The sequence below is a fragment of the Chiloscyllium punctatum genome, chromosome 8, assembly GCF_047496795.1.
Source record: "Chiloscyllium punctatum isolate Juve2018m chromosome 8, sChiPun1.3, whole genome shotgun sequence".
Lineage (NCBI taxonomy): Eukaryota > Metazoa > Chordata > Chondrichthyes > Orectolobiformes > Hemiscylliidae > Chiloscyllium > Chiloscyllium punctatum.
The window spans coordinates 88,474,431-88,497,300 of NC_092746.1; the positions used below are offsets into that span (position 1 = coordinate 88,474,431).

At 42.7% G+C, this 22,870-nt stretch overlaps 1 protein-coding gene across 3 annotated transcripts in view; it reads left to right on the forward strand.

Moving 5' to 3' along the window:
- The first annotated feature begins 207 nt into the window (after positions 1-207).
- acbd5a (acyl-CoA binding domain containing 5a) overlaps positions 208-22,870 on the forward strand; it is a 75,510-nt gene continuing 52,847 nt past the window's right edge. For 2 of the 3 annotated variants that reach the window (XM_072576004.1, XM_072576005.1), the window contains exon 1: positions 208-606. In XM_072576004.1, the coding sequence (XP_072432105.1) occupies positions 531-606 (76 nt within the window). In that variant the 5' untranslated portion in view covers positions 208-530. The remainder of the gene's footprint in view (positions 607-22,870) is intronic. The other variant, XM_072576007.1, reaches the window with a different exon arrangement.

Consider the following 22,870-nt stretch of genomic DNA (forward strand, 5'->3'; position numbering starts at 1 on the left):
GTTCCCTCAGAGAAGACGAGAAAGGAAAACCTTGCAAAGTGTTCCTAAACTCGTTGCAGAAAGGTTTGCCGCCAGTGGGACTCTGCTGTTGAAGTGCCCGCCCAGTGTTTGCCGGGAGATGTAGTCCGGTCGCTTCCCCCCGCAGCGCCAGTGCCAGGTTAAATTCTGGTCAGTCAGTGACGTTCAGAACTACAACTCCCAGATCGTAGTACGTACCCTCGGTCTGGGGCGATGATGACAGCTGGTCTCTTGCAGGTTTCTGCGGATGACACAGACTGAAGGTGGTTAATCGACAAGAACTCAGGTGACCATGGCCAGGTCCCTACTTCAGCACTGACACCTTGACCACTCTGCCCCACCACCGCCATCAAGTTCAACCCTGACCATTGGGCCTCGGCCTACTCGACTTGGTTGCGCACGGGCCTAGTCTGTCTGTTCCATCATTCGTTTTGTTTTGTTTCATTTCAAATCAAAGTTGGGTCGAAGAAAAAGAATAACCTTAAGGTTCGGATTCTCTTCGACTGCAAAAGATGGCGGATACTAAATCTATTCATGAGAGAAGATTTGAAGCTGCTGTCAGCGTTATTCAGAGTTTGCCAAAAAACGGTGAAAGCATTTTTCTTGTGTATTGTTAGTAGAGAAAGGGGCAGATTCTGTCTTTAACAGCTGCTGTCTGAGTAGGTTTGGGTACGGAGTATTCTCTCAGGATCTGTCAGAGCAACTTTCTTGTTTGCTCACCAAGCTTGTGTAACCAAGTTAAAAATCACACAACACCAGGTTATAGTCCAACAGGTCTAATTGGAAGCACACTAGTTTCAGTGCGTTGCTCCTTCATCAGGTGATAGTGGAGGGCTCGATCGTAACACAGAATTTATCGCAAAAATTTGCAGTGTGATGTGACTGAAATTATACATTGAAAAATTGATTGTCTGTTAAGCCTTTCATCTGTTTGAATACAGAGTTAGTTTCACTTCTTTCATGTGTAAATCACAAAACCTTTTTTCCAAAAGTTGCATTCTCGGGTGAGCTGTTAACAATGGTGATAGCTAGACAATATGTTGAAGGCAGTTTCTCCGCCTCCGCCGTATCTGCTCCCAGGAGGACCAGTTCCACCATAGGACACACCAGATGGCCTCCTTCTTTAGAGACCGCAATTTCCCTTCCCACGTGGTTAAAGATGCCCTCCAACGCATCTCATCCACATCCCGCACCTCCGCCCTCAGACCCCACCCCTCCAACCGTAACAAGGACAGAACGCCCCTGGTGCTCACCTTCCACCCTACAAACCTTCGCATCAACCAAATCATCCACCGACATTTCCGCCACCTCCAAAAAGACCCCACCACCAGGGATATATTTCCCTCCCCACCCCTTTCCGCCTTCCGCAAAGACCGTTCCCTCCGTGACTACCTGGTCAGGTCCACACCCCCCTACGACCCACCCTCCCATTCTGGCACTTTCCCCTGCCACCGCAGGAACTGTAAAACCTGTGCCCACACCTCCTCCCTCACCTCTATCCAAGGCCCTAAAGGAGCCTTCCACATCCATCAAAGTTTTACCTGCACATCCACCAATATCATTTATTGTATCCGTTGCTCCCGATGTGGTCTCCTCTACATTGGGGAGACTGGGCGCCTCCTAGCAGAGCGCTTTAGGGAACATCTCCGAGACACCCGCACCAATCAACCAAACCGCCCCGTGGCCCAACATTTCAACTCCCCCTCCCACTCTGCCAAGGACATGGAGGTCCTGGGCCTCCATCACCGCCGCTCCCTCACCACCAGACGCCTGGAGGAAGAACGCCTCATCTTCCGCCTCGGAACACTTCAACCCCAGGGCATCAATGTGGACTTCAACAGCTTCCTCATTTCCTCTTCCCCCACCTCATCCTAGTTTCAAACTTCCAGCTCAGTTACTGTCTCCTTGACTTGTCCGACCTGCCTATCTTCTTTTCCACCTATCCACTCCACCCTCTCCTCCTTGACCTATCACCTTCATCCTCTCCCCCACTCACCCATTCTACTCTATGCTACTCTCTCCCCACCCCCACCCTCCTCTAGCTTATCTCTCCACGCTTCAGGCTCACTGCCTTTATTCCTGATGAAGGGCTTTTGCCCGAAACGTCGATTTTGCTGCTCGTTGGATGCTGCCTGAACTGCTGTGCTCTTCCAGCACCACTAATCCAGTATTTGGTTTTCAGCATCTGCAGTCATTGTTTTTACCAATATGTTGAAGGTGTTAGTTCCCTGTGTTCTCTGTCTATGCCATGATGTTTAGATTGATTCTAATCTAAAAAGTGATATAAGAGTTTTACATAAATTCATGCAATTTTTGAGCTCAGGAGTTCTACATGAATGCATGCAGTTTTTGAGCAAAGTGCAATGTAACTCTGCAAGTACAAATTCACCCCATGAAAATGTATGTGTGCCAGTGGGTCTTTGTCTGTCTGTGTGTGTGTGTCTGGTGTGGGGGTTGTGAGTGGGAGAAAGTGTGTGTGTGTGTAGTGAGTGCAGAGTGTCTTAAGTCTGTGAGGGGGGTGAATGTGAGTGTGTGTGTCTATAAGGGAGTGAGTGAAGTGCAATGCAATGGCGACCACCTGTAATGTGACATGAACCCAAGGTCCCGGTTGAGGCCCTCCCTATGGGTACCGAACGTAGCTATCAGCCTCTGCTCGGTCACCTGCCTCTGCTGCCCGTCCCGAAGTCCACCTTGGGAGGATGGGCACCCGAAGGTCCGAGGCTGAATGTCCTGGACCACTGAAGTGTTCCCCAACTGGGAGGGAACCCTCCTGTCTGTTGATTGTTGTGCGGTGCCCATTCATCCGTTGTCGTAGCCTTTGCTTGGTTTCCCCAATGTACCACGCCTCTGAGCATCCTTGCCTGCAACGTATAACTTAGACAATGTTGGCTGAGTCACATGAGGACCTGCCATGTACAAGGTGGGAGGTGTTCCCACGCGTAATGGTGGTATCTATGTCCACAATCTGACACGTCTTTCAGCATCCACCATGACAGGATTGTATGGAGTTTGTCCTGAGAGCCGGGCAGTTTGCTACGAACAATGATCTGTTTGAGGTTTGGCGGTTGTTTAAAGGCAAGTAGTGGAGGCGTGGGGAAGGTCTTGGTGAGGTGCTCATCCTCATTGATAATCTGTTGCAGGTCACGAAGAACATGGCATAATTTTTCAGTCCCTGGGAAGTACTGAACAACGAAGGGTAGCCTGTCAGTTGCAGCCCGTGTCTGTCTCCTGAGGAGGTCATTAAGGTTCCTTGCTGTGGCACGTCGGAACTGGCGGTCAATGATTTGAGCATCGTACCCCGTTCTTGTGAGGGCATCCTTGATTACTTCTAGGTGTCCGTCGCGTTCCTCCTCATCTGAGCAGATCTGGTGTATGCGTAGGGCTTGTCCACACAGATGTGCCCACAGACACCCACACACACCCTTATAGACACACACATTCCCACATGCATCCCCTCACAGACTTAAGATACTCTGCACTCACTACACACACACACACACACACTTTCTCACACTCACAACCCCCACCCCAGACAGACAGACAAAGACCCACATGCACACACATATTTTGTGGAGTGAATTTGTACTTTCAGAGTTACATTGCACTTTGCTCAAAAACTGCATGAATTTATGTAAAACTCTTATCTCACTTTTTAGATTAGAATCAATCTAAACATCATGGCATAGACAGAGAACACAGGGGGCATATTCCTGATGAAGGGCTTTTGCCCGAAACGTCGATTTCGCTGCTCGTTGGATGCTGCCTGAACTGCTGTGCTCTTCCAGCACCACTAATCCAGTACCTTCAACATATTGTCTCGCTATACCATTGTTAACAGCTAACCCGAGAATGCAACTTTTAAGAAAAAAGGTTTTGTGATTTACACATGAAAGAAGTGAAACTATCACTATTCTAACAGATGAAAGGCTTAACAGACAATGTGTAATTTCAGTTACATCACACTGTAAATTTTTGCTATAAATTCTGTGTTACGATCGAGCCCTCCACTATCACCTGATGAAGGAGCGTTGCTCCGAAAGCTAGTGTGCTTCAAATTAAACCTGTTGCACTATAACCTGGTGTTGTGATTTTTAACTTGGTACACCCCAGTCCAACACCAGCATCTCCAAATCTTGTTTAACCAGGTAGCGCAGATTAATTGCGCTGTAAATCTATGAAATATAATGTCAAGTTGGGTCAGGTTGCATGTCAGCTCGGGACATGTAATATGACTGGTGTTGCCACATGCGAAACTGGGAAGAGACACTGGTTAGTTTTAAATGAGTTGTGATCAGAGTTAATTGTTATAAGCCTGGGTGATGCAATTCATGTTGCATATAATTTGGCACATGATATTTGTTTTGAAATTATATTGAGGCATATTAAATACCCTGTCCTGCACATTAATTGCAGGAACAGAATTTTACGTGATCTGGAGCTTATTTCTAGAAGGATAAAACTCAAAGGCGGATCAGTTTATGTTGGACTTGTGTAGAGCTTTGCTAAAATCACACTGAAGAATACTGAGCTCAATTGTGATCTTTACATAACAAAAGAATGTAGAGATGTTAGAAACGATTCTCGTGCAGTGGTAGTAATCCCTATCTGTTAGCCTGGAGGCCCAAGTTCAAGTCTCACCTGTTCCAGAAGTATGCAATACCATCTCTCAGCAAGTTAATTAGAAAATATATAGATAGACAATGAAGTGGATCCAGAAATATTTGCAAGATGGTCATAAATTGTCCATAGTGTCCAGGGATGCAGATCCATGGATTAGCCATGGGAAATATACAGTTACAGGGATAGAGTGGGATGCTGTTCAGAGAGATGGTGTGGACTCGATGGGCCGAATGGCCTGCTTCCACACTGTAGGGATTTTATGATTCTGCTAGAACTGTCAGGCTGTAATTATTAGGAAAGAACAACATGCTGTTGACAAAGAACTCTTATTTTAAATTGTGAAGGCTTTTCACAAGGTAGCTGTAGAAAAGAGTCTAAAATTTGGGATCATGTAGATTTACTAATAAATTGCATTTAAAAATCAGGAGAAAATAATGTTTTGTGGAAAGCTAGATATTAATACAGGATGGAGAAAGGGATAAAAGGTTATGTTAATATGGGCACGTGTCTTGGCATGAGAGGAACTTCTGGAGAGCATAAACAAAGGAATAGAAATTTGCAGGTTTCCGGTTAGGCCTGTTTCTGTGCTGGAAATTTGATCCAATTTAGTGACATAGTCAGATGAGAAAAGATCAGTACACCATTTCTCCATGTTCTACTACAGCAATTAATTGTATCACAACCATCTCATTGCTGTTATCACTAACATGTTGACCAGACATTTCAGTCTTTGTGTAATGAACCTTTTTGTTTTACTCAGCAACTGTCTTTGCTTACTGGTACAGTTCATACCCTCTGGTAGATTGTCTAAACGTGACTCTGGAGATTTTGTCATACAATCTAGGTTGATGCTTCACTGCGGTACTAACAGCCTGTTGAACATTCGGGCGAGCTGCCTTTTGGGTGACTTAGTAAACCAAGGTGACATCTACTTTCTTAGATTGAATAAAACCAAAAAAAAAAAATCAAAGAAGAATCATTTGGGATCTTGATAAAATGCGTTAATGGACTGAAAAATGGCAGATGGAGTTCAGTCTGGATAAATGTGAGGTATTGCATTTTGGTACAACAAACAAGGGTAGGACTTGCACAATTAATGGTAGAGCCTTGGGTAGTGTTGTAAAAGAGGGACCTAGAGGTGCAGGTCCATAATTCTTTGAAGTTTGTATCACATATAGACAAGGTGTTTTAAAAAGGCATTTGGCATGCTTGCCTTCATTACGCAGTCCTTGGAGTATAGGAGTTGGGAAGTCATGTTAAGGTTGTACAGGACATTGGGGAGGCCTCTTCTGGAATACTCTGTCCATTTCGGTTTGCCCAGTTATAGGAAGGATATTATCAAGCTGGAGAGGGTTCCAGGATTTACCAGGATGTTGCTGGGTATGGAAGATTTGAGTTCTAAAGAAAGGCTGGATAGGCTGTGACTTCTTTCACTGGAGTGTAGGAGATTGAGAGGCAAGTGATAGAAGTGTATAAAAATAATGAGAGGTATAGATAGTTAATGGTAGTTGTCTTTAGAGAGTGGTCAAGTGGACAGAAAAATGGCAATGCAATTCAATCCAGAGAACTGTGAGGTAATGCATTTGGAGAATGCAGACAAAGCAGATGAATAAATGGGACAGGATAGAAAAACAACAGGAACTTGAAGTGCCAATTCCCAAATGTATCAGGTTTATTATTTGTGGAATATCTGCGAGATGGCTCTTTGGAGCAGTTTGTGGTACAGCCCACTAGGGAATATGCAATACTGGATTTAGTGTTGTGCAATGAGGCACACTTGATGAGGAAGCTTAAGGTGAAGGAACCCTCAGGAGGCAGCAATCATAACATGATTTAATTTACTCTGCAGTTTGAGAAGGAGAGAGAATTAGAGGTAATGGTATTATAGCTGAATAAAAGCAACTGCAGAGGCAAGAGGGAGTAGTTGAACAGAATTGACTGGGAGAGGAAACGAGCAGGAAAGACAGTGGAACAGCAATGGCAGGAGCTTCTGTGAGTGATTCAGGAGATGCAGCAAAAATTCATCCTGAGAAAAAAGAAGCATGGTTCAGGGAGGATGAGGTAACCATGGCTGACTAGGGAAGTCAGAGACAACATAAAAACAAAAGAGAATGCATTTAATATGGCAAAGGGCAGTGGGAAACCAGAGGATTGAGAAGCTCACAAAGTCTAAGAGAAGGCAACAAAAAAAAAAGAGGGAGAAGATTAAATATGAAGGTAAGCTAGCCAGTGATATAAAAGGGAGACTGTAAGAGTTTCTTTTAGATATATAAAGGGCAAAAGTGGACATTGGACTGCTGGAAAATGATGCTGGAGAAATAGGAGTGGGGAAACAAGGAAATGGCTGAGGAGCTAAATAATTATGGGCGGCACGGTGGCACAATGGTTAGCATTGCTGCCTCACAGCGCCAGAGATCCGGGTTCAATTCCCAACTCTGGCGACTGACTGTGTGGAGCTTGCACATTCTCCCAGTGTCTGCGTGGGTTTCCCCCGGGTGCTCCGGTTTCCTCCCAGTCCAAAGATGTGCATGTTAGGTGAATTGGCCATAGTATTAGGTAAAGGGGTAAATGTACGGGAAAGGGTGGGTTACGCTTCGGCGGGTCGGTGTGGACTTGTTGGGCCGAAGGGCCCGTTTCCACACTGTAAATAATATAATCTAAGTAATCTAATCTAATTACTTCGCATCAGTCTTCATGGTGGAAAACACAAATAATATCCCAAAAATTCAAGGTGGCAGAGCTGAGCATGGTGGCCATCACCAAGGAGAAGCTGTTAGAAAAGCTAAATGGCCTGCATGTGGATAAATCACCAGGACGAGATGGACCACCCCCAGAGTTCTAAAGGCGACTGCTGAAGAGATTGTGGAGGCATTAGTAGTGATCTTTCAGGAATCGCTAGAGTCAGGGAGGGTCACAGAGAACTGGAAAATCACTAAGGTGACACCCCTGCTTTAAAAAAGGAGTAAGGTGAAAGATGGAAAATTATAGGCTGATTAGCCTAACATCAGTCTTTGGATAAGATTTTGGAGTCCATTGTGAAGGACGAAATTTCTGAAGACTTGGAAGTGTATGGTAAGATAGGGCAAAGTCAATATGGTTAAATCAAGAGGAGATTAAAAACAATGACTGCAGATGCTGAAAACCAGATATCTGGATTAGTGGTGCTGGAAGAGCACAGCAGTTCAGGCAGCATCCAAGGAGCAGCGAAATCGACATTTCGGGCAAAAGCCCTGAAACGTCGATTTCGCTGCTCCTTGGATGCTGCCTGAACTGCTGTGCTCTTCCAGCACTACTAATCCATAAATCAAGGCGGTCATGCCTGAAAAATTTGCTAAAGTAATTTAACCTGCTTGTTACCACCTCAAATAAAAGAGCCAATGGATGTTATCGACCTGGACTTCTGAAAGCCTTTGACAAGGTGCTGCCCAGGAAGCTGCTGAGTGGGTGGCATGGTGGCACAGTGGTTAGCACTGCTGCCTCACAGCGCCAGAGACCCGGGTTCAATTCCCACCTCAGGCGACTGACTGTGTGGAGTTTGCACGTTCTCCCCGTGTCTGTGTGGGTTTCCTCCAGGTGCTCTGGTTTCCTCCCACAGTCCAAAGATGTGCAGGTCAGGTGAATTGGCCATACTAAATTGCCCGTAGTGTTAGGTAAGGGGTAGATGTAGGGGTATGGGTGGGTTGCGCTTCGGCGGGGCGGTGTGGACTTGTTGGGCCGAAGGGCCTGTTTCCACACTAAGTAATCTAATCTAATCTAAAAAAAAGATCAGGGCAGAGTGTTAGAGGGAAGGTGCTAACATGGATAGAAGATTGGCTATCTGGCAGAGAGCGGTGATAAAAGGGTCTTTCTCAGGATGGCAGCTAGTGACAAGTGGTGTTCTGCAAAGCTCCGTGTTGGGACCATAATTTTTCACTTTATACATTAATGATCTAGATGAAGGAACTGAGGACATTCTGGCTAAGTTTTCAGACAATACGAAGTCAGAGTGACAGGTAGTATTGAGGAGGCAGGGAGGCTGCAGCAGGTGTTGGGCAGGTTAGTAGAGTGGGCAAAGAAGTGGCAGATGGAATACAGTGTGGGAAAGTGTGAGGCCATACACTTGAGTAAGAAGAATAGAGGCGTGGACTATTATCTAAATGGGGAGAAAATTCAGAAGTCTGAAGTGCCAAAATACTTGGGAGTTCTTGTCCAGGATTCTCTAAGTAAACTTGCAGGTTGAGTCAGTCATTAGGAAGGCAAATGTAGTTTTGGCATTTATGTTGAGAAGATTTGAATATGAAAACAGGCATGTACTTCTGAGGCTGTATCAAGCTCTGGGCAGGAAGAGCTCCTGCCCGAAATGTCAATTTTCCTGCTCCTCGGATGCTGACTGACCTGCTGTGCATTTCCAGCACCACTCGAATCAGGCCACATTTGAAGTATTGTGTGCAGTTTTGGGCCCCATATCTCAGGAAGGATGTACTCGCTCTGGAGTCTGTTCAGAGGGGGTTTACAAGAATAGTCCCAGGAATGAAAAGCTTAATATGTGGGGAATGTTTGAGGACTCTGGGTCTATTCTTGATGGAATTTAGGATGAGGGATTGTCTAATTGTAATGTGCAGAATACGGAGTGCCTTATTGGAAATGGATGTTAGGCAGATGTTTCCATTGGTCGAAGAGACTAGGACCCGAGGGCACAGCCTTCGAATAAAAAGGAAGACCCTTTCGAAAAGAGACAAGATAAAACATCTTCAGCCAGAAAGTGGTGAATCTATGGAATTCACTGCCACAGAAGGCTGTGGGGGCCAGGTCATTGAGTACATTTAAGATAGTAATAGCTTCTTGATTGTCAAAAGGATCAAGGGTTACGGGAAGAAAGTGGGAGAATGGGGTGAGAAACCTATCAGCCATGATATATTGAATTGCAGAGCAGACTCGATGGGTTGAAGGGCCTAATTTCTGCTTCCATGTCTTATGGTCTTATTATGCAGTCTAAAAGACAGAATTTTTTTTTTCCGCCATGGCATAGAATTTAAAAGCTGGGATCTAATGGCAGAATGATGTATAACACTAATTATCCAGCAACTGAGGTGCTGCACATGTCTTTGGTAACCGCATTGCAGGAAAGATGTGGTCACACTCTAGGGAAAAAAAAAATGTATATATTTTTCACCTTTATGACCATAGGAATTCCCAACGTATTTTGCAGCCAATTACTTTTGAAGTACAGTACTGTTGCTTTGAGTGTATGGCCAATTGTACACAGCAACTTACCATAAATGGTAATGTTATAACGATGAAAATTTGATTTTGTGACTTAGTTGAGGTTGAATGTTGATCAAGAATAACCTCCTTGTACTCCTTTTAAAATGGTTTCATGTGAGCTTTTGCATTCATCTGAGAGGGCAGCAGAGCTTTGGTTTAATTTCTTTTTTGAAAGTTGTCATGTTGAACAATTCCCGAGTACTCCACTCTGATATAAGCTTTCAATTTTGTGTACAAGTCCTGAACTTCAACTCTCACTTTCGTGGGATTCTTTTTGTAACCCATGTCTCAAAGGATTTTAACAATTTGAAAGGATGGGATAGGCCCAGGCTATTTTCTTTGGAACAGGGAAGGCTGAGGGGAGAATGAATTGAACTGTATAAAATTGAGAGGTGAGGATACTGGATAGGAAGGATCTATTTTACTGAGCAGAGAGGTCATTAGCAGGAGCACAGATTTAAAATAATTGGAAGACAGACTTGGGGGGAGCTGAGTAATTTTTTTTCATTCACAGGGTGGTGGGTCTGGAACTCACTGCATGAAAGGATGAGTCAAAGAAGTACTTGCATATGCATTTGAAGTGCCTTAAAGAAGAAGGCACTGGACCAAGAGTCAGAAATTGGATGAAATTGGTGATCTATTGTTTTTGACTGCTACGTGCATATTGGTTTGAAGTTGTGAGAAGTTATGAGCATTATATCCATGCATAGGAGAGTGCAATGAAGTACAAGTGATATGGAAGATATGGGTGAGTCAGGCTGAGATATAGATAAACCATCATTTAATTGAACAACAAAAGATAATATTATTTAGATGGTGAAAAACTGCAGAAAGCTTCAACTCAAAGGAACTTGGGGTGAGGGTTGGTACTTGTGTACGAAACACAGAAAGCAAGCACGCAGGTGCAACAGGTAATCATAGAGTCATAAAAGCACAGAAACAGGCCCTTTAGTTCAACCTCTGTGTCAACCACACATACCAATCTGACCTAGTCCCATTTGCCAACATTTGGCCCATATCCCTTTAAATCCTTCCTATTCATATGCCCAACCAAATGCCTTTTCAATGGTGAAAATGTACCTGCCTCCAGCTCTACCTCTGGCAGCTCATTCCATACATGCGCTCCCCTCTGCATGAAAAAGTTACCCACTGATCCTTTTTAAACTTTTCCCCTCTCATATCAAACCTAGGTCCTCTGGTTTTGGACTTTATTTTTCCCCCCACCCAAGGAAAAAGACCTTGACTATTCGCACTATCCATGCTAATGGAATGTTGGCCCTTATTTCAAGGGGATCGAAGTGCAAGATTAAGGGAGTCTTACTGCAGCTGTACAAGGTGCTGATGTGACCACTTCTGGAGTAATGTGGGACAGTTTTGGTTTCCTTACCTGAGGAAAGATATTATTTCATTGGAAGTGGATCAGAGAATGTTCCCTAGGCTGGTCCCTGGTATGGAAGGATTGTCTTATGAGGAAAGGAAAAACAGGTTGGAGCTCATTTCAAGTTTAGAAGAATGAGAGGTGATTGCATTTTAACATATGCTGAGGGGATATTTCTCCTCATGAGACAGTCTAGGACCAGACTAAATTTAAGACTGAGATAAGGAGTAATTTTTTTTTGAGGGTTGAGAGTCTTTTGAACTCCTTGCCATGGAGAGCTGTGAGAACACCTTGTGTATGTTTACGGCTGAGATAGATTCTTGATCAGTTGGAGAATCAAGGTTGATGGAGGAAAGTGAATGTGAGCAATGTTATTGAATGGCAAGCAGGCTCAAGGGCTAAACTGCCCACTCCTGTTCCTATTTGTTCTGATCTTAACAGCTTTGAGGGGCTGAATGGCTTACACGTTGAGTTCAATTTCACAATAAATGTCATGGTGGAATATAAGGTTAATGACCTTAGTACTGGTTACAGTGCCATTACTATGGGAATATTGTACCCAGGATGTAGGTTTGCTTGCTGAGCTGGAAGGTTTGTTTTCAGACATTTTGTCACCATGCTAGGTAACATAGTCAGAAAACATGAAGCACTGGTGGTGTAGCCTGCTTTCTATTTTCTATGTTTGGGTTTTCTCGGGTTGGTGATATCATTTCCTACCTTTTTTCTCAGGGGATGCTAAATGAGATTCAAATCCGTGTGCTTGTTGATAGAGTTCCAGTTGGAATGCCATGTATCTAGGAATTCTCGTGCGTGCCTCCGTTTGTGCTCTTCCTAGGATGGATGTGTTGTTCCAGTCGAAGTGGTGTCCTTCTTCATCCATATGTAAGGATACGAGGGAGAGTAGGTCATGTTGTTCTGTGGCTAGTTGATGTTCATGTATCCTGGTGGCTAGTTTTCTGCCTATTTATCCAGTGTAGTGTTTGTTACAGTCCTTGCAAGGTATTTTATAATTCTGAGCAACAAACCCAAACAAGTAGACAAAATGTCCAGAAACCCGAGACACTCTTCCCCTACGTCAGACATCTGGGAAATCACTGCCAGACTACCCCGACCCCTTGGCATCAGAGTAGACCACAAACCCACCAACACACTAAAGCAGCAGCTAATTAACTTGAAAGACCCGATACAGACAACAAGCAAAATACCATGCAAGGACTGTAACATTGGCCAAAAAGACAGAAAACTAGCCACCAGGATACGTGAACATCAACTAGCCACAAAACAACATGATCCTCTCTCACTAGTATCCTTACATATGGATGAGGAAGGAACCACTTCGAGTGGGACAACACATCCATCCTAGGATAAGCCAAATGGAGACACCGCATGAGAATTCCTAGAAGCATGGCTTTCCAACTGGAACTCCATCAACAAACACATTGAATTGGATCCCATTTACCATCCTCTGAGAATAAAGCAGGAAATGATGTCACCAACCCTTGGAAACTCAAATAAGTAAATAAAAAGCGGATTACACCACCAGAGCTTCATTCGGAGGTCCACTAAAGATGTTACCTAGTATGGTGGCAAAACGTCTGTAAATGAAAATTCCAGCTCAGCGAGCAAACCTACATCCAGAGCCACAGACTTTCTCAAAATATTGTACCCAATTTGGGGGGAAAAAAATTGGATAGGTATGTCAAGAACGAACAAGATGGTGGATCAAAATCCAATGTTTCTTATGCATTGGAAATGGCCAGTGGCTGGATGGGTGTTTTTGTATCCTGGTGCTGTAATTTCCTTTCTTGCTATGAAGAAAACAACAGGAAAAATAAAGTCAGTTAATAATTTTAAGTATGAGTAGGGGCACTTGGTGATTGTATTTTTATCCACAAATACACTCCAATAGTTATTTTTTGATCATGTTGCATTTGAACATTTAACTTGTAAAAGTGATCTTGTTAAATAATAATGTTTTAACTATGTTCCTCAAGCATTTATTTAGAACCAATCAAACACTTTAACTGTGGTCTCTTATACCCACATCTGAACTCTCAAATGACAACATATTTCTCATGTACCTGTCAGCCAGGGAGGAAGATAGTAAACCACGGCTCACGCGTTCTATAAGGAAGTGGAATCCCTGGTCAAGAAGAAGAAGAAGGCTTATGTTGGGACAAAATGTGAAAACTCAGTTAGGGCGCTTGAGGGTTACAAGGAAGTCAGGAAAGACCTAAAAAGAGAGAGCTCAGAAAAGCCAGGAGGAGACATCAGAAGTTGTTGGCGGATAGGATCAGGGTTAACCCTAAGGCTTTCCATAGGTATGTCAGGAATAAAAGAATGATGAGAGTTAAATTAGGGCCAATCAAGGATAATAGTGGGAAGTTGTGTGTGGAGTCAGAGGAGATAGGGGAAGCACTAAATAAATATTTTTCAACAGTGTTCACTATAGAAAATGAAAATGTTGGCGAGGAAGATATAGAGATACTTGCATATAGACTAGAAGAGATTGAGGTTCACAAGGAAGAGGTATTAGAAATACCGCAGTGTGTGAAAATAGACAAGTCCCCTGGGCCGGATGGGATCTATCCTAGGATCCTCTGGGAAGCAAGGGAAGAGATTGCCGAGCCTTTGGCATTGATCTTCAAATCATCATTGTCTACAGGAATAGTGCCTGAGGACTGGAGGATAGAAAATGTGGTCCCCTTGTTCAAAAAGGGTAGTAGAGACAACCCTGGTAATTACAGACCAGTGAGTCTCACTTCAGTTGTCGGTAAAGTGTTAGAAAAGGTTATAAGAGAGAGGATTTATAGCCATCTAGAAAAGAATAATCTGATCAGGGACAGTCAGCACGGTTTTGTGAAGGTTAGGTCGTGCCTAATGAATCTTATTGACTTTTTTGACAAAGTGACCAAACAGGCAGATGAGAGTAAACCAGTTGATGTGGTGTATATGGATTTCAGCAAGGCGTTCGATAAGATTCCCCACAGTAGGCTATTATACAAAATGCGGAGGAATGGGATTGTGGGAGACATAGCAGTTTGGATCAGTAATTGGCTTGCTGAAAGAAAACACAGGGTTGTAGTTGATGGAACATGTTCATCTTGGTGTCCAGTTACTAGCAGCGTACCGCAAGGGTCGGTGTTGGGTCCACTGCTGTTCGTCATTTTTACAAATGACCTGTTTGAGGGCTTAGAAGGGTGGGTTAGTAAATTTGCGGACGACACTAGGGTCGGTGGAGTCGTGGATAGTGACGAAGGATGTAGTAGGTTGCAGAGAGACATAGATAGGATGCAGAGCTAGGCTGAGAGGTGGCAAATGGAGTTTAATGTGGACAAGTGTGAGGTGATACACTTTGGACGGAGTAATCGGAATGCAAAGTACTGGGCTAATGGTAAGATTCTTGGGAGTGCAGATGAGCGGAGAGATCTCGTTGTCCATGTACACAGATCCCTGAAAGTTGCCACCCAGATTGACAGGGTTGTTAAGAAGGCATAGAGTGTTTTGGCCTTTATTAATAGAGGGATTGAGTTCCGGAACCAGGAGGTTATGCTGCAGCTGTACAAAGCTCTGGAATGGCCACATTTGGAGTATTGTGTACAATTCTGGTCACCGCATTATAAGAAGGATGTGAAAGCTTTGGAAAGGGTGCAGAGGAGATTTACTAGGATGTTGCCTGGTATGGAAGGAATGTCTTAAGAGGAAAGGCTGAAGGCCTTGAGGCTGTTCTCGTTAGAGAGAAGAAGGTTGAGAGGTGACTTAATAGAGACATACAAGATAATCAGAGGGCTAGATAGGATGGACAAGGAGAGCCTTTTTCCAAGTATGGGAACGGCAAACCTGAGGGGACACAACTTTAAAGTGAGGGGAGATAGGTGTAAGAGGTAGTTTCTTTTGTCAGAGAGTAGTAAGGGTGTGGAATGCTTTGCCTGCAACAGTAGTAGATTTGCCAAGTTTAAGCGCATTTAAGTCATCATTGGACAGGCATATGGACGTACATGGAATAGTGTAGGTGGGATGGGCTTCAGATTAGAATGACAGGACGGCGCAACATCGAGGGCTGAAGGGCCTGTACTGTGCTGTAATGTTCTAATGTTCTAAATGTTCTATATTTGTTTATTTCTGCAATAATTTAGTTGCAAATACCGTGTCCACTTTTATTTTGAAAAAACAACTTTCAATCGTAAATTTTAAAAAAGGTAAGTGTTTCCCGCCTTTTAAGTAACTGTATTTATAGCTTTTCACTCACTGTCAGTCCTGAAATGTCTTAAAAGCACACATCAAGCTCTAGCATTCCATTTCTTTTTGCTTATTGGACCTTTTTTTTAATGTTGTGCATGTTTTTAATTAAGTTTGGTTTATGTAGTGAATTGGCATTCTGTCTTTCCATCGCAAGGAAACAGGTTTGAATCTATTCCAGAATAATTAAGGCATAAGAGTGCCCTCCATCTAGCCTAAATTAACATTCTCAGTGAGACAATCCATTACACTAACTGATATTCAATCCAGAGAAGTAGAGATTTCTGAGAGTTGGACTTTAGAAGGAAGTTTTAATGCTGTGCCTAGCTCAGACTGGACTTAATCTATCATAAATACTGCTGGAGAAACTCCGCAGGAATGACAACATTTTTGGGAAGAAAGCAGAGTTAATGTTTTGAGTCCTGTGACTCTTCGTCAGAGCTCAGACACACAGAAGCAGAACCCCTCGTAAGAAAATAAGTCTTTGGAGCAGAAATAGGCTCTTTTGGGCATTTAAAGGCAGCTCGATCCATATATTCACCACCCTCTGAAAAATCTGTCCCTCGGGTGCCTTTTAAATCTTTCCTCTCTCACCTTAAACCTATGTGGTCTAGAAACCTGTAAATGTCTTCTTATTCATTTGTGGGATGTGGGTGTTGCTGACTGGCCTGCGTTTAATGTCCCAAGTTGCCCTTGAGGTGGTGATGGTGAGCCGCCGCCTTGAACCGCTGCAGTCCACCTGCTATTGGTTGACCCACAATGCTGTTAAGGAAGGAATTCCAGTGGCATTGTGGGTCAACACAAAACAAATGGACTAGAGAGGTTCAAGAAGGTAGCTCACCACCACCTTCTAACAAATTTCTAACATAATTTAGACAGGGTAAATACAGAAAAGGATATTCCCAAGGACCACTGAGTCCAAACCAAAGGCCACAGTTTGAGAATACAGAGTAGGCCGTTTAAGACTGAAACGAGGAGAAATGTCTTCACCCAGAGATGCTGAGCCTGAGGAATGCTCTGCTACACAAAGTTATTGAAGACGAAACATTTACAGTTTTTATGAAGGAATGTAGATGGTTCTTAGAAATAAAGGAATCAAAGGGTGTCGAAGAAACTGGTGAAAAAGGCAATACATTGGATGATCATCCATGTTCATGGATTAGTAGTGCTGGAAGAGCACAGCAGTTCAGGCAGCATCCAAGGAGCTTCGAAATCCATGTTCATGTTGAATGGTGGAGCAGCCTCATGGGGGAGAATGGCCTAATCCCTTATTTTCTATTTTTCAGTGTTTAAACTCTAATGGGCATAGACCTAAGCTGTCAGCCTTTCTTCTTAAGATAGTCATTGATCTTCATTGTATTCATTGGAGTTTAGAAGTCGAGGGGAGATCTAATAGAAGCTAAAAGAATCTAATAGAGATCTAATAGAAACTTACAAGATAATGCATGGGTTAGAAAGGGTGGACGTTGGCAAGTTGTTTCTGTTAGACGGGGAGAATTAGGACCCGTGGGCATAGCCTTAAAATTATAAGGGTTCAATTTAGAATGGAAGTGAGGAGACAAGTCTTCAGCCAGAGTGTGGTGGGCCTGTGGAATTCATTGCCATGGAGCACAGTGGAGTCTGGGGCATTAAACGGCAGAGATTGATAACTTCTTGATCTTGCAAGGAATTAGGGGTCACTGAGAGTGTGCGGGTAAGTGGAGTTGAAATGCCCAATTGCCATGGCAGAGTGGACTTGATGGGCCAAATAGCCTTACTTCCACTCCTATGTCTTATGGTCTTACGATTATGAAGTTTTGGAGCCTGTCAAAATAGTTTGGGAACAAGCTAACAAGGCACAAGAAAGGGCATTAGTTTAGATTTTTTTTCAGAAGTGCCAGATAATGGGCAATGAACTTTGTTACTAAGGTGGATGTGGACTAGCAAAAGTCCTTGGAGATGGGACTGTTGAGAATCAAGTTGAGACTTCTTGGACTGGATGAAAATGTCAGTGGATTTTTGCAGTTGGAAAAATAATCTCAAAATCCTGTTTTGTTTTTGGCCGTGAGTTCATGAGACGTCAAGATCACGTTATGTTAAAGCTGTATTTCTGCATAGCATTTCTTGTTCAGTGCACAGTTTATGAAACAACCAAGGGATGCAGCAGATGGAGAAAAAAAGAAATTAAACAAATGTGTCTGTGGCTTGAGTGATATTTCCAGGATGTGGTATTTTCAATGCGATTCATTTTGCTGAAAATAGCTGATCCTGCAATGTTTTATTTGGAGTTAAAAAGAAACCTTTCATGCATTTTCATTTTATGTAAAGTCATAGAGATGTACAGCAAGGAAACAGATTGTTCAGTCTAACTCGTTTATGCTGACCAGATATCCAAAATTAATCTGGTCCCATTTGCCAGCATTTGGCTCATATCCCTCCAAAACCCTCCTATTCATACACCCATTGAGATTCCTTTCAAATATTGTAATGTTACCAGCCTCCACCACCTTCTATGCAGCTCATTCAATACACACAACACTTGCTTGAAAATGTCATCCCTTCAGTCCCCTTTAAATCTTTTCCCTGTCACCTTAAGCTTATGCCCTCTAGTTTCGGACTCCCCCACTCTTTGGAAAAGATCTTGACTATTCACCCTATCCATGCCCCTCATGACCTTATATAGGGTCATCCCTCAGCATCTGATGCTCCAGGGAAAATAGCCTCAGTGTATTCAGCCTCTCCCTACAGCTTAAATCCTCCAATTCTGGCAACATCCTTGTAAATCTTTTCTGAACCCTTTACAACATCTTTCCTATAGCAGGGAGACCAGAATTGAATGCAGTATTCTACTCTTGAACTCTCTGGTCTATGTTTTGGTAACAATTATTGAAACAAATTAATAAGCATATATGAAGTGCACAACTGACGCAGTTTCTATGCAACCAATAACTATAACAGGTTAGCTACTTTGGTTTTAAAAACAGAAGTAAAAGAGGTAACCATATAATTTTAATAGAAATACACAGCAATGTTGTGTCTTATTGTGAAAAATGTATAGTCAGTGCTGATTCAAACATATAGGAAGGATTCCAGATTTGATTCTTCTGTGCAGATTTCAGACAATGATTTATTTTGGGTGATACTGTGAAATTTAGGCAAGATGTTATCAGTAACCTTAGTGTAGAATGTAAAATTGGGAATCTGGCATGTGGAGCATTTTAAATTTTTTGCTTTAGCTATTAAGTAGATTAGATTTGGAATAACTTTAAATTAACAATCCTATTTCAGCAGGGCTTTAATAGTATTAGCTTGAAAGAAATATTTTGTATCAAATGAAGAGAGAGAACATTTAGAAAAACCTGATTGGTTAATTGAACTGGTTGCACACTTGGTCAAGATCAGATTCCAACTCTGGTCTGCTCTGATAGAGGATGTTTTGAATGTAAATAAATCATCACTTCAAATTGTTTTTTTTTAATGTGTATGAAGTTCCCCTCCTTAGGGATGACCCAATGAACGAGTCATTTTTAGCAATGCTTCACACAGTAATCTTCCTGGTGAGTGTTGTGGTGCAATCAATTTCATAATTTTTTTTTGCTGTGAGAATTGACGTCCTTTTACCTTTTAGAAGCTAAGGAAATAAAGGACATTTCTAAACTACACTGGCTGTAGAAACACTTGATTCTTATTTGTCAAGCATTTCTAAAGTCAAATTCTATGTGAAGACCACACTAAAGGTAATACAGTATACCTGTTGAATGTTATAAACCCAGAAGATATTTTGCCCATTGAGTGTGATCTGCAGTGAACCTGAGACAGAAATGTTGGCCAGGGAATAGGGTGGCGTGTTAAAGTGGCAGGCAATTGGAAGCTCGGTCTTTTTTTTTTTGCAAACTGAACATGTGTTCTGCAGAGCAGTCACCCAGTCGACGCTTTGTTTACACAGTGTAGAAGAGACTACATTGTGAGCAGCAAATGCATTTGACCAATCTGTGTGACATGCATGTAAAGTGCTGATTTACCTGGAAGGTGTGTTTGGGCCCTTGGATACTGAGGAGGGAGGAAGTAGATGGATAGGTGTTAAACCTTCTGCTGAGGTTGCAGCTGAAGTACGAGGCATCGGGAGGGTGTTGGTGGTGAAGGAAGAGTGGATGAGGATGGTCCCTGTGGAAGGTGGACAAGGGAAGAGAGGGGAATATGTGTCTAGTATATAAACGTCTGCATACAAATCAACATTTTCCTAGCTGCCATCGGCTCTGAGGAAGTCACTTGACCCAAAATGTTAACTCTGACTTTTCTTCAGAAATGCTGCCAGATCTGCTAAGCTTTTCCAGCAATTTCTATTTTTGTCTCTGATTTAGAGCATCTGCAGTTCTTTTGGTTTTGATGAAGAAATTGTTTGTTGCTTGAACAGAGAGGTATCTCTGAATGCAATACTTTGAACGGAAGATTGAATTTTTAAAATTTTAATATTTTGAAATCTTAGTTGTACAAATTAACTCTAAATTCTGTTGAAATATTAATTAACAAAAACTAAAACTATTTATTAGTTAAGGGGTTATATGTTTATAATGTTTAACTGTATATCTAAACTGAAATAACTGCACAGAGGTCAGTATCCCGTCACCAAGTCACCCTTTATTCACAGGTACATCGTACACTGGTTGTGGCCAGCCAGCTGGGAGGCAATCCTGGAAGTGGGGAGATTCTGAATCTTCTGGTTTTTTTTACAAATCTCCTGTTTATATCTGTCAGCCAGGGCTCCCTGATTGGGTTTGTTAACCTGGGCTAATCAAGGATCTCAGCCAATAAAATTCACCTAGTTCCGATCACTACACTTCTCCCCACCCCAAAGTCCAAGCAAATAGGCCTGGTCTTTCTCATATAGCTTCATCTGTGATGTTTACGTCCCAGGTACAGATCTACCGACTTGGACTCTGACATGGGTGGCATGTGCCTGACTGTAGCCTGTCTCTCGCGTCCGGAGCATCTTGGGAGAGCTTCCTCCTCTTCTTCTGGTGGGAGCAATATCCATTTCAGACTCTGAGGTTTCCTCAACACTAGACAGAGGGGGAAAATCTACAGTTTCTGATAGGCCTTCTAGCTGTTGTGAGGGGCAAGGTATGTTTTGCTCCTACCCTGCTGGTAAGGTAACAGCTTTCAGGTGACCCATATGTTTGTTCATGACAGCCTCACCTCCTGAATTTTGTATATCATGGGGCCTGACCTTGTATAGATCTTGCCTCTCACCCATGCAGGGCCATTTCCATAGTTCTGGAACCAAACTTTATCCCCCAAGTTAAACCTCCTCTCTTGCTTAGACAAAGCATGTGGCTAGCATTGGCATATCTGCTGCCTTTTCACCCTACCCACCCCCCACATCCAGGTATATTGTGTTTAACCTGGTGTGGAGTCGTCCTCACATCAACTCTGCTGGAGCTGTCCCTGTAGTTGTCCATGACCAATACTTCCAGCAGTCCATGTATCACAAATGAAGCAAGCAGCTTTTCACTCCTTATTCCTGAGTTTGCCAAATGCACTCAATGCATATCCAACTACTTGGAACATGCATCCTAAAGGATCAGGAACATTGAGCCAATGAAAGGAGTTGCATAGTCGACATGTAACAGAGTCCAGGGTTTACCCAGCCACTTCCATGAATTGGGGGAGGGGTGTGCAATTTTTGTCCTTGTTGGCACTCTGGTCTCTGCCCCACCAACACAGCTATGACAGCACACAAATCCTGGCCACCAGACATAAGTTCTTGCAAAGCAATTTAGTTGTTTCAACTCACATGAAGGTGGACTTACCAGGTGTACACCCTCTGCATACCAGCCTATGACTCTTCTGATTCAAGTCAGGCCTTGTAGAACTCTTTTGTCTTGATTGATTGGCCCAAGTTAACACCCCCAATAAGATCCATCTGGCTCCTATCACAAATACAAGTATATATCATCGACTCCATTCCTCCTCTTCAGCTGATTTTCTGGAAATTAATAGGGGATTCTAAGTTGTGTAACTCAGACTGTATAAACTAATAAATTTATTGGTCAGCCTGCTGTTGAATGTATTTAGGAACTGTTCATCATAAAAATCCTTCATCATGCTTTTGCAGTCTGAGGATCATAGATTCTTAGATTTTTGGGACTGTAGCTTTAAATGGAGATTAAGTAAGCTTGGCCGTGTGACTTTTATTGCTCTCTGGTTATGAGAAAGCCGAAGTAGTTTGATTGTTCAAAATTAAAGGTAGGTCATGAATGTTATTCTGAGAGAAGAATGTGCAAGGTATTTATGCTTGTAAGTGACAATGTAGCAGCCTCTGCGTTTATGAGGAATTGAGCCCAAGTCTCCTAAAGTCCCAGAAAGCTCATGAAGGTAATGAGTTGTAAACAGTCATCCAGTAAGCGCTCCTTTTATTTCAAAGATTAAAGCAATTATGGCCAAGTTTAGCTAATTAGGAGCATTTCTATCAGAATTTTAAAATTCATCTGATTCAAGTTGTGTGGAAGAGAGCCTGGAACACATTTTTGAAATCAGGCTCCTAGTTACCCGACAAATTGAAGAATACCTCCATATAGGGTTCTGTGCCATCAATCAATTTGACAAGGTGAGCTATTCTAGTCAGATATGGGAAAGCAATGTCTCCTGCAAGAGAGATGTACCTTGCAACAATTTTGGATAATATATCCTTATTAATTGTGATAAACCAAGACCAGACTTTAGTTGAGTATACTGGAACCCATGTGAAGTTGGGAGCAACTGTTGATTGTTTGTTAAATGGTCTGTAATTCCATGGAGCATCTGATGGGTGATGAGTATAAAAAGACAAATACCATTTTCAGTCATGTGAAGTGTAAGGTGCCTCCAAAAAGAGTGTTTAGCCCCCATCTTATTTTATTCATTTATTACAGGAAAATATTTAATTAAAACATGGTCGAAAAGAATACTGAGACAGGCTACTAGAGTAGATGAGATTGAACTTAGTAAGGAGGTGGTATTAGCAATTCTGGAAAGTGTAAAAATAGGTAAGTCCACTGGGCCAGATGGGAGTTATCTTAGGATTCTCTGGGAAGCCAGGGAGGAGATTGCAGAGCCTTTGGCTTTGATCTTAATGTTTTCATTATCTATAGGAATAGTGCCAGAAGCCTGGAGGATAACAAATTTTGTTCCCTTGTTTAAGAAGGAGTAGAGACAACTCTGGTAATTATAGACCTGTGAACCTTACTTCGGCTATGGGTAAAGTGTTGGAAAGTCTTATAAAGAGGATTTATAATTCTCTGGAAAGGAATAAGTTGATTGGGGATAGTTGTCAAGGTTTTGTGAAGTAGGTCATGCCTTTCAAAACTTATTTGAGTTCTTTTGAGATGGTGACCAAACAGGTGGATGAGGGTA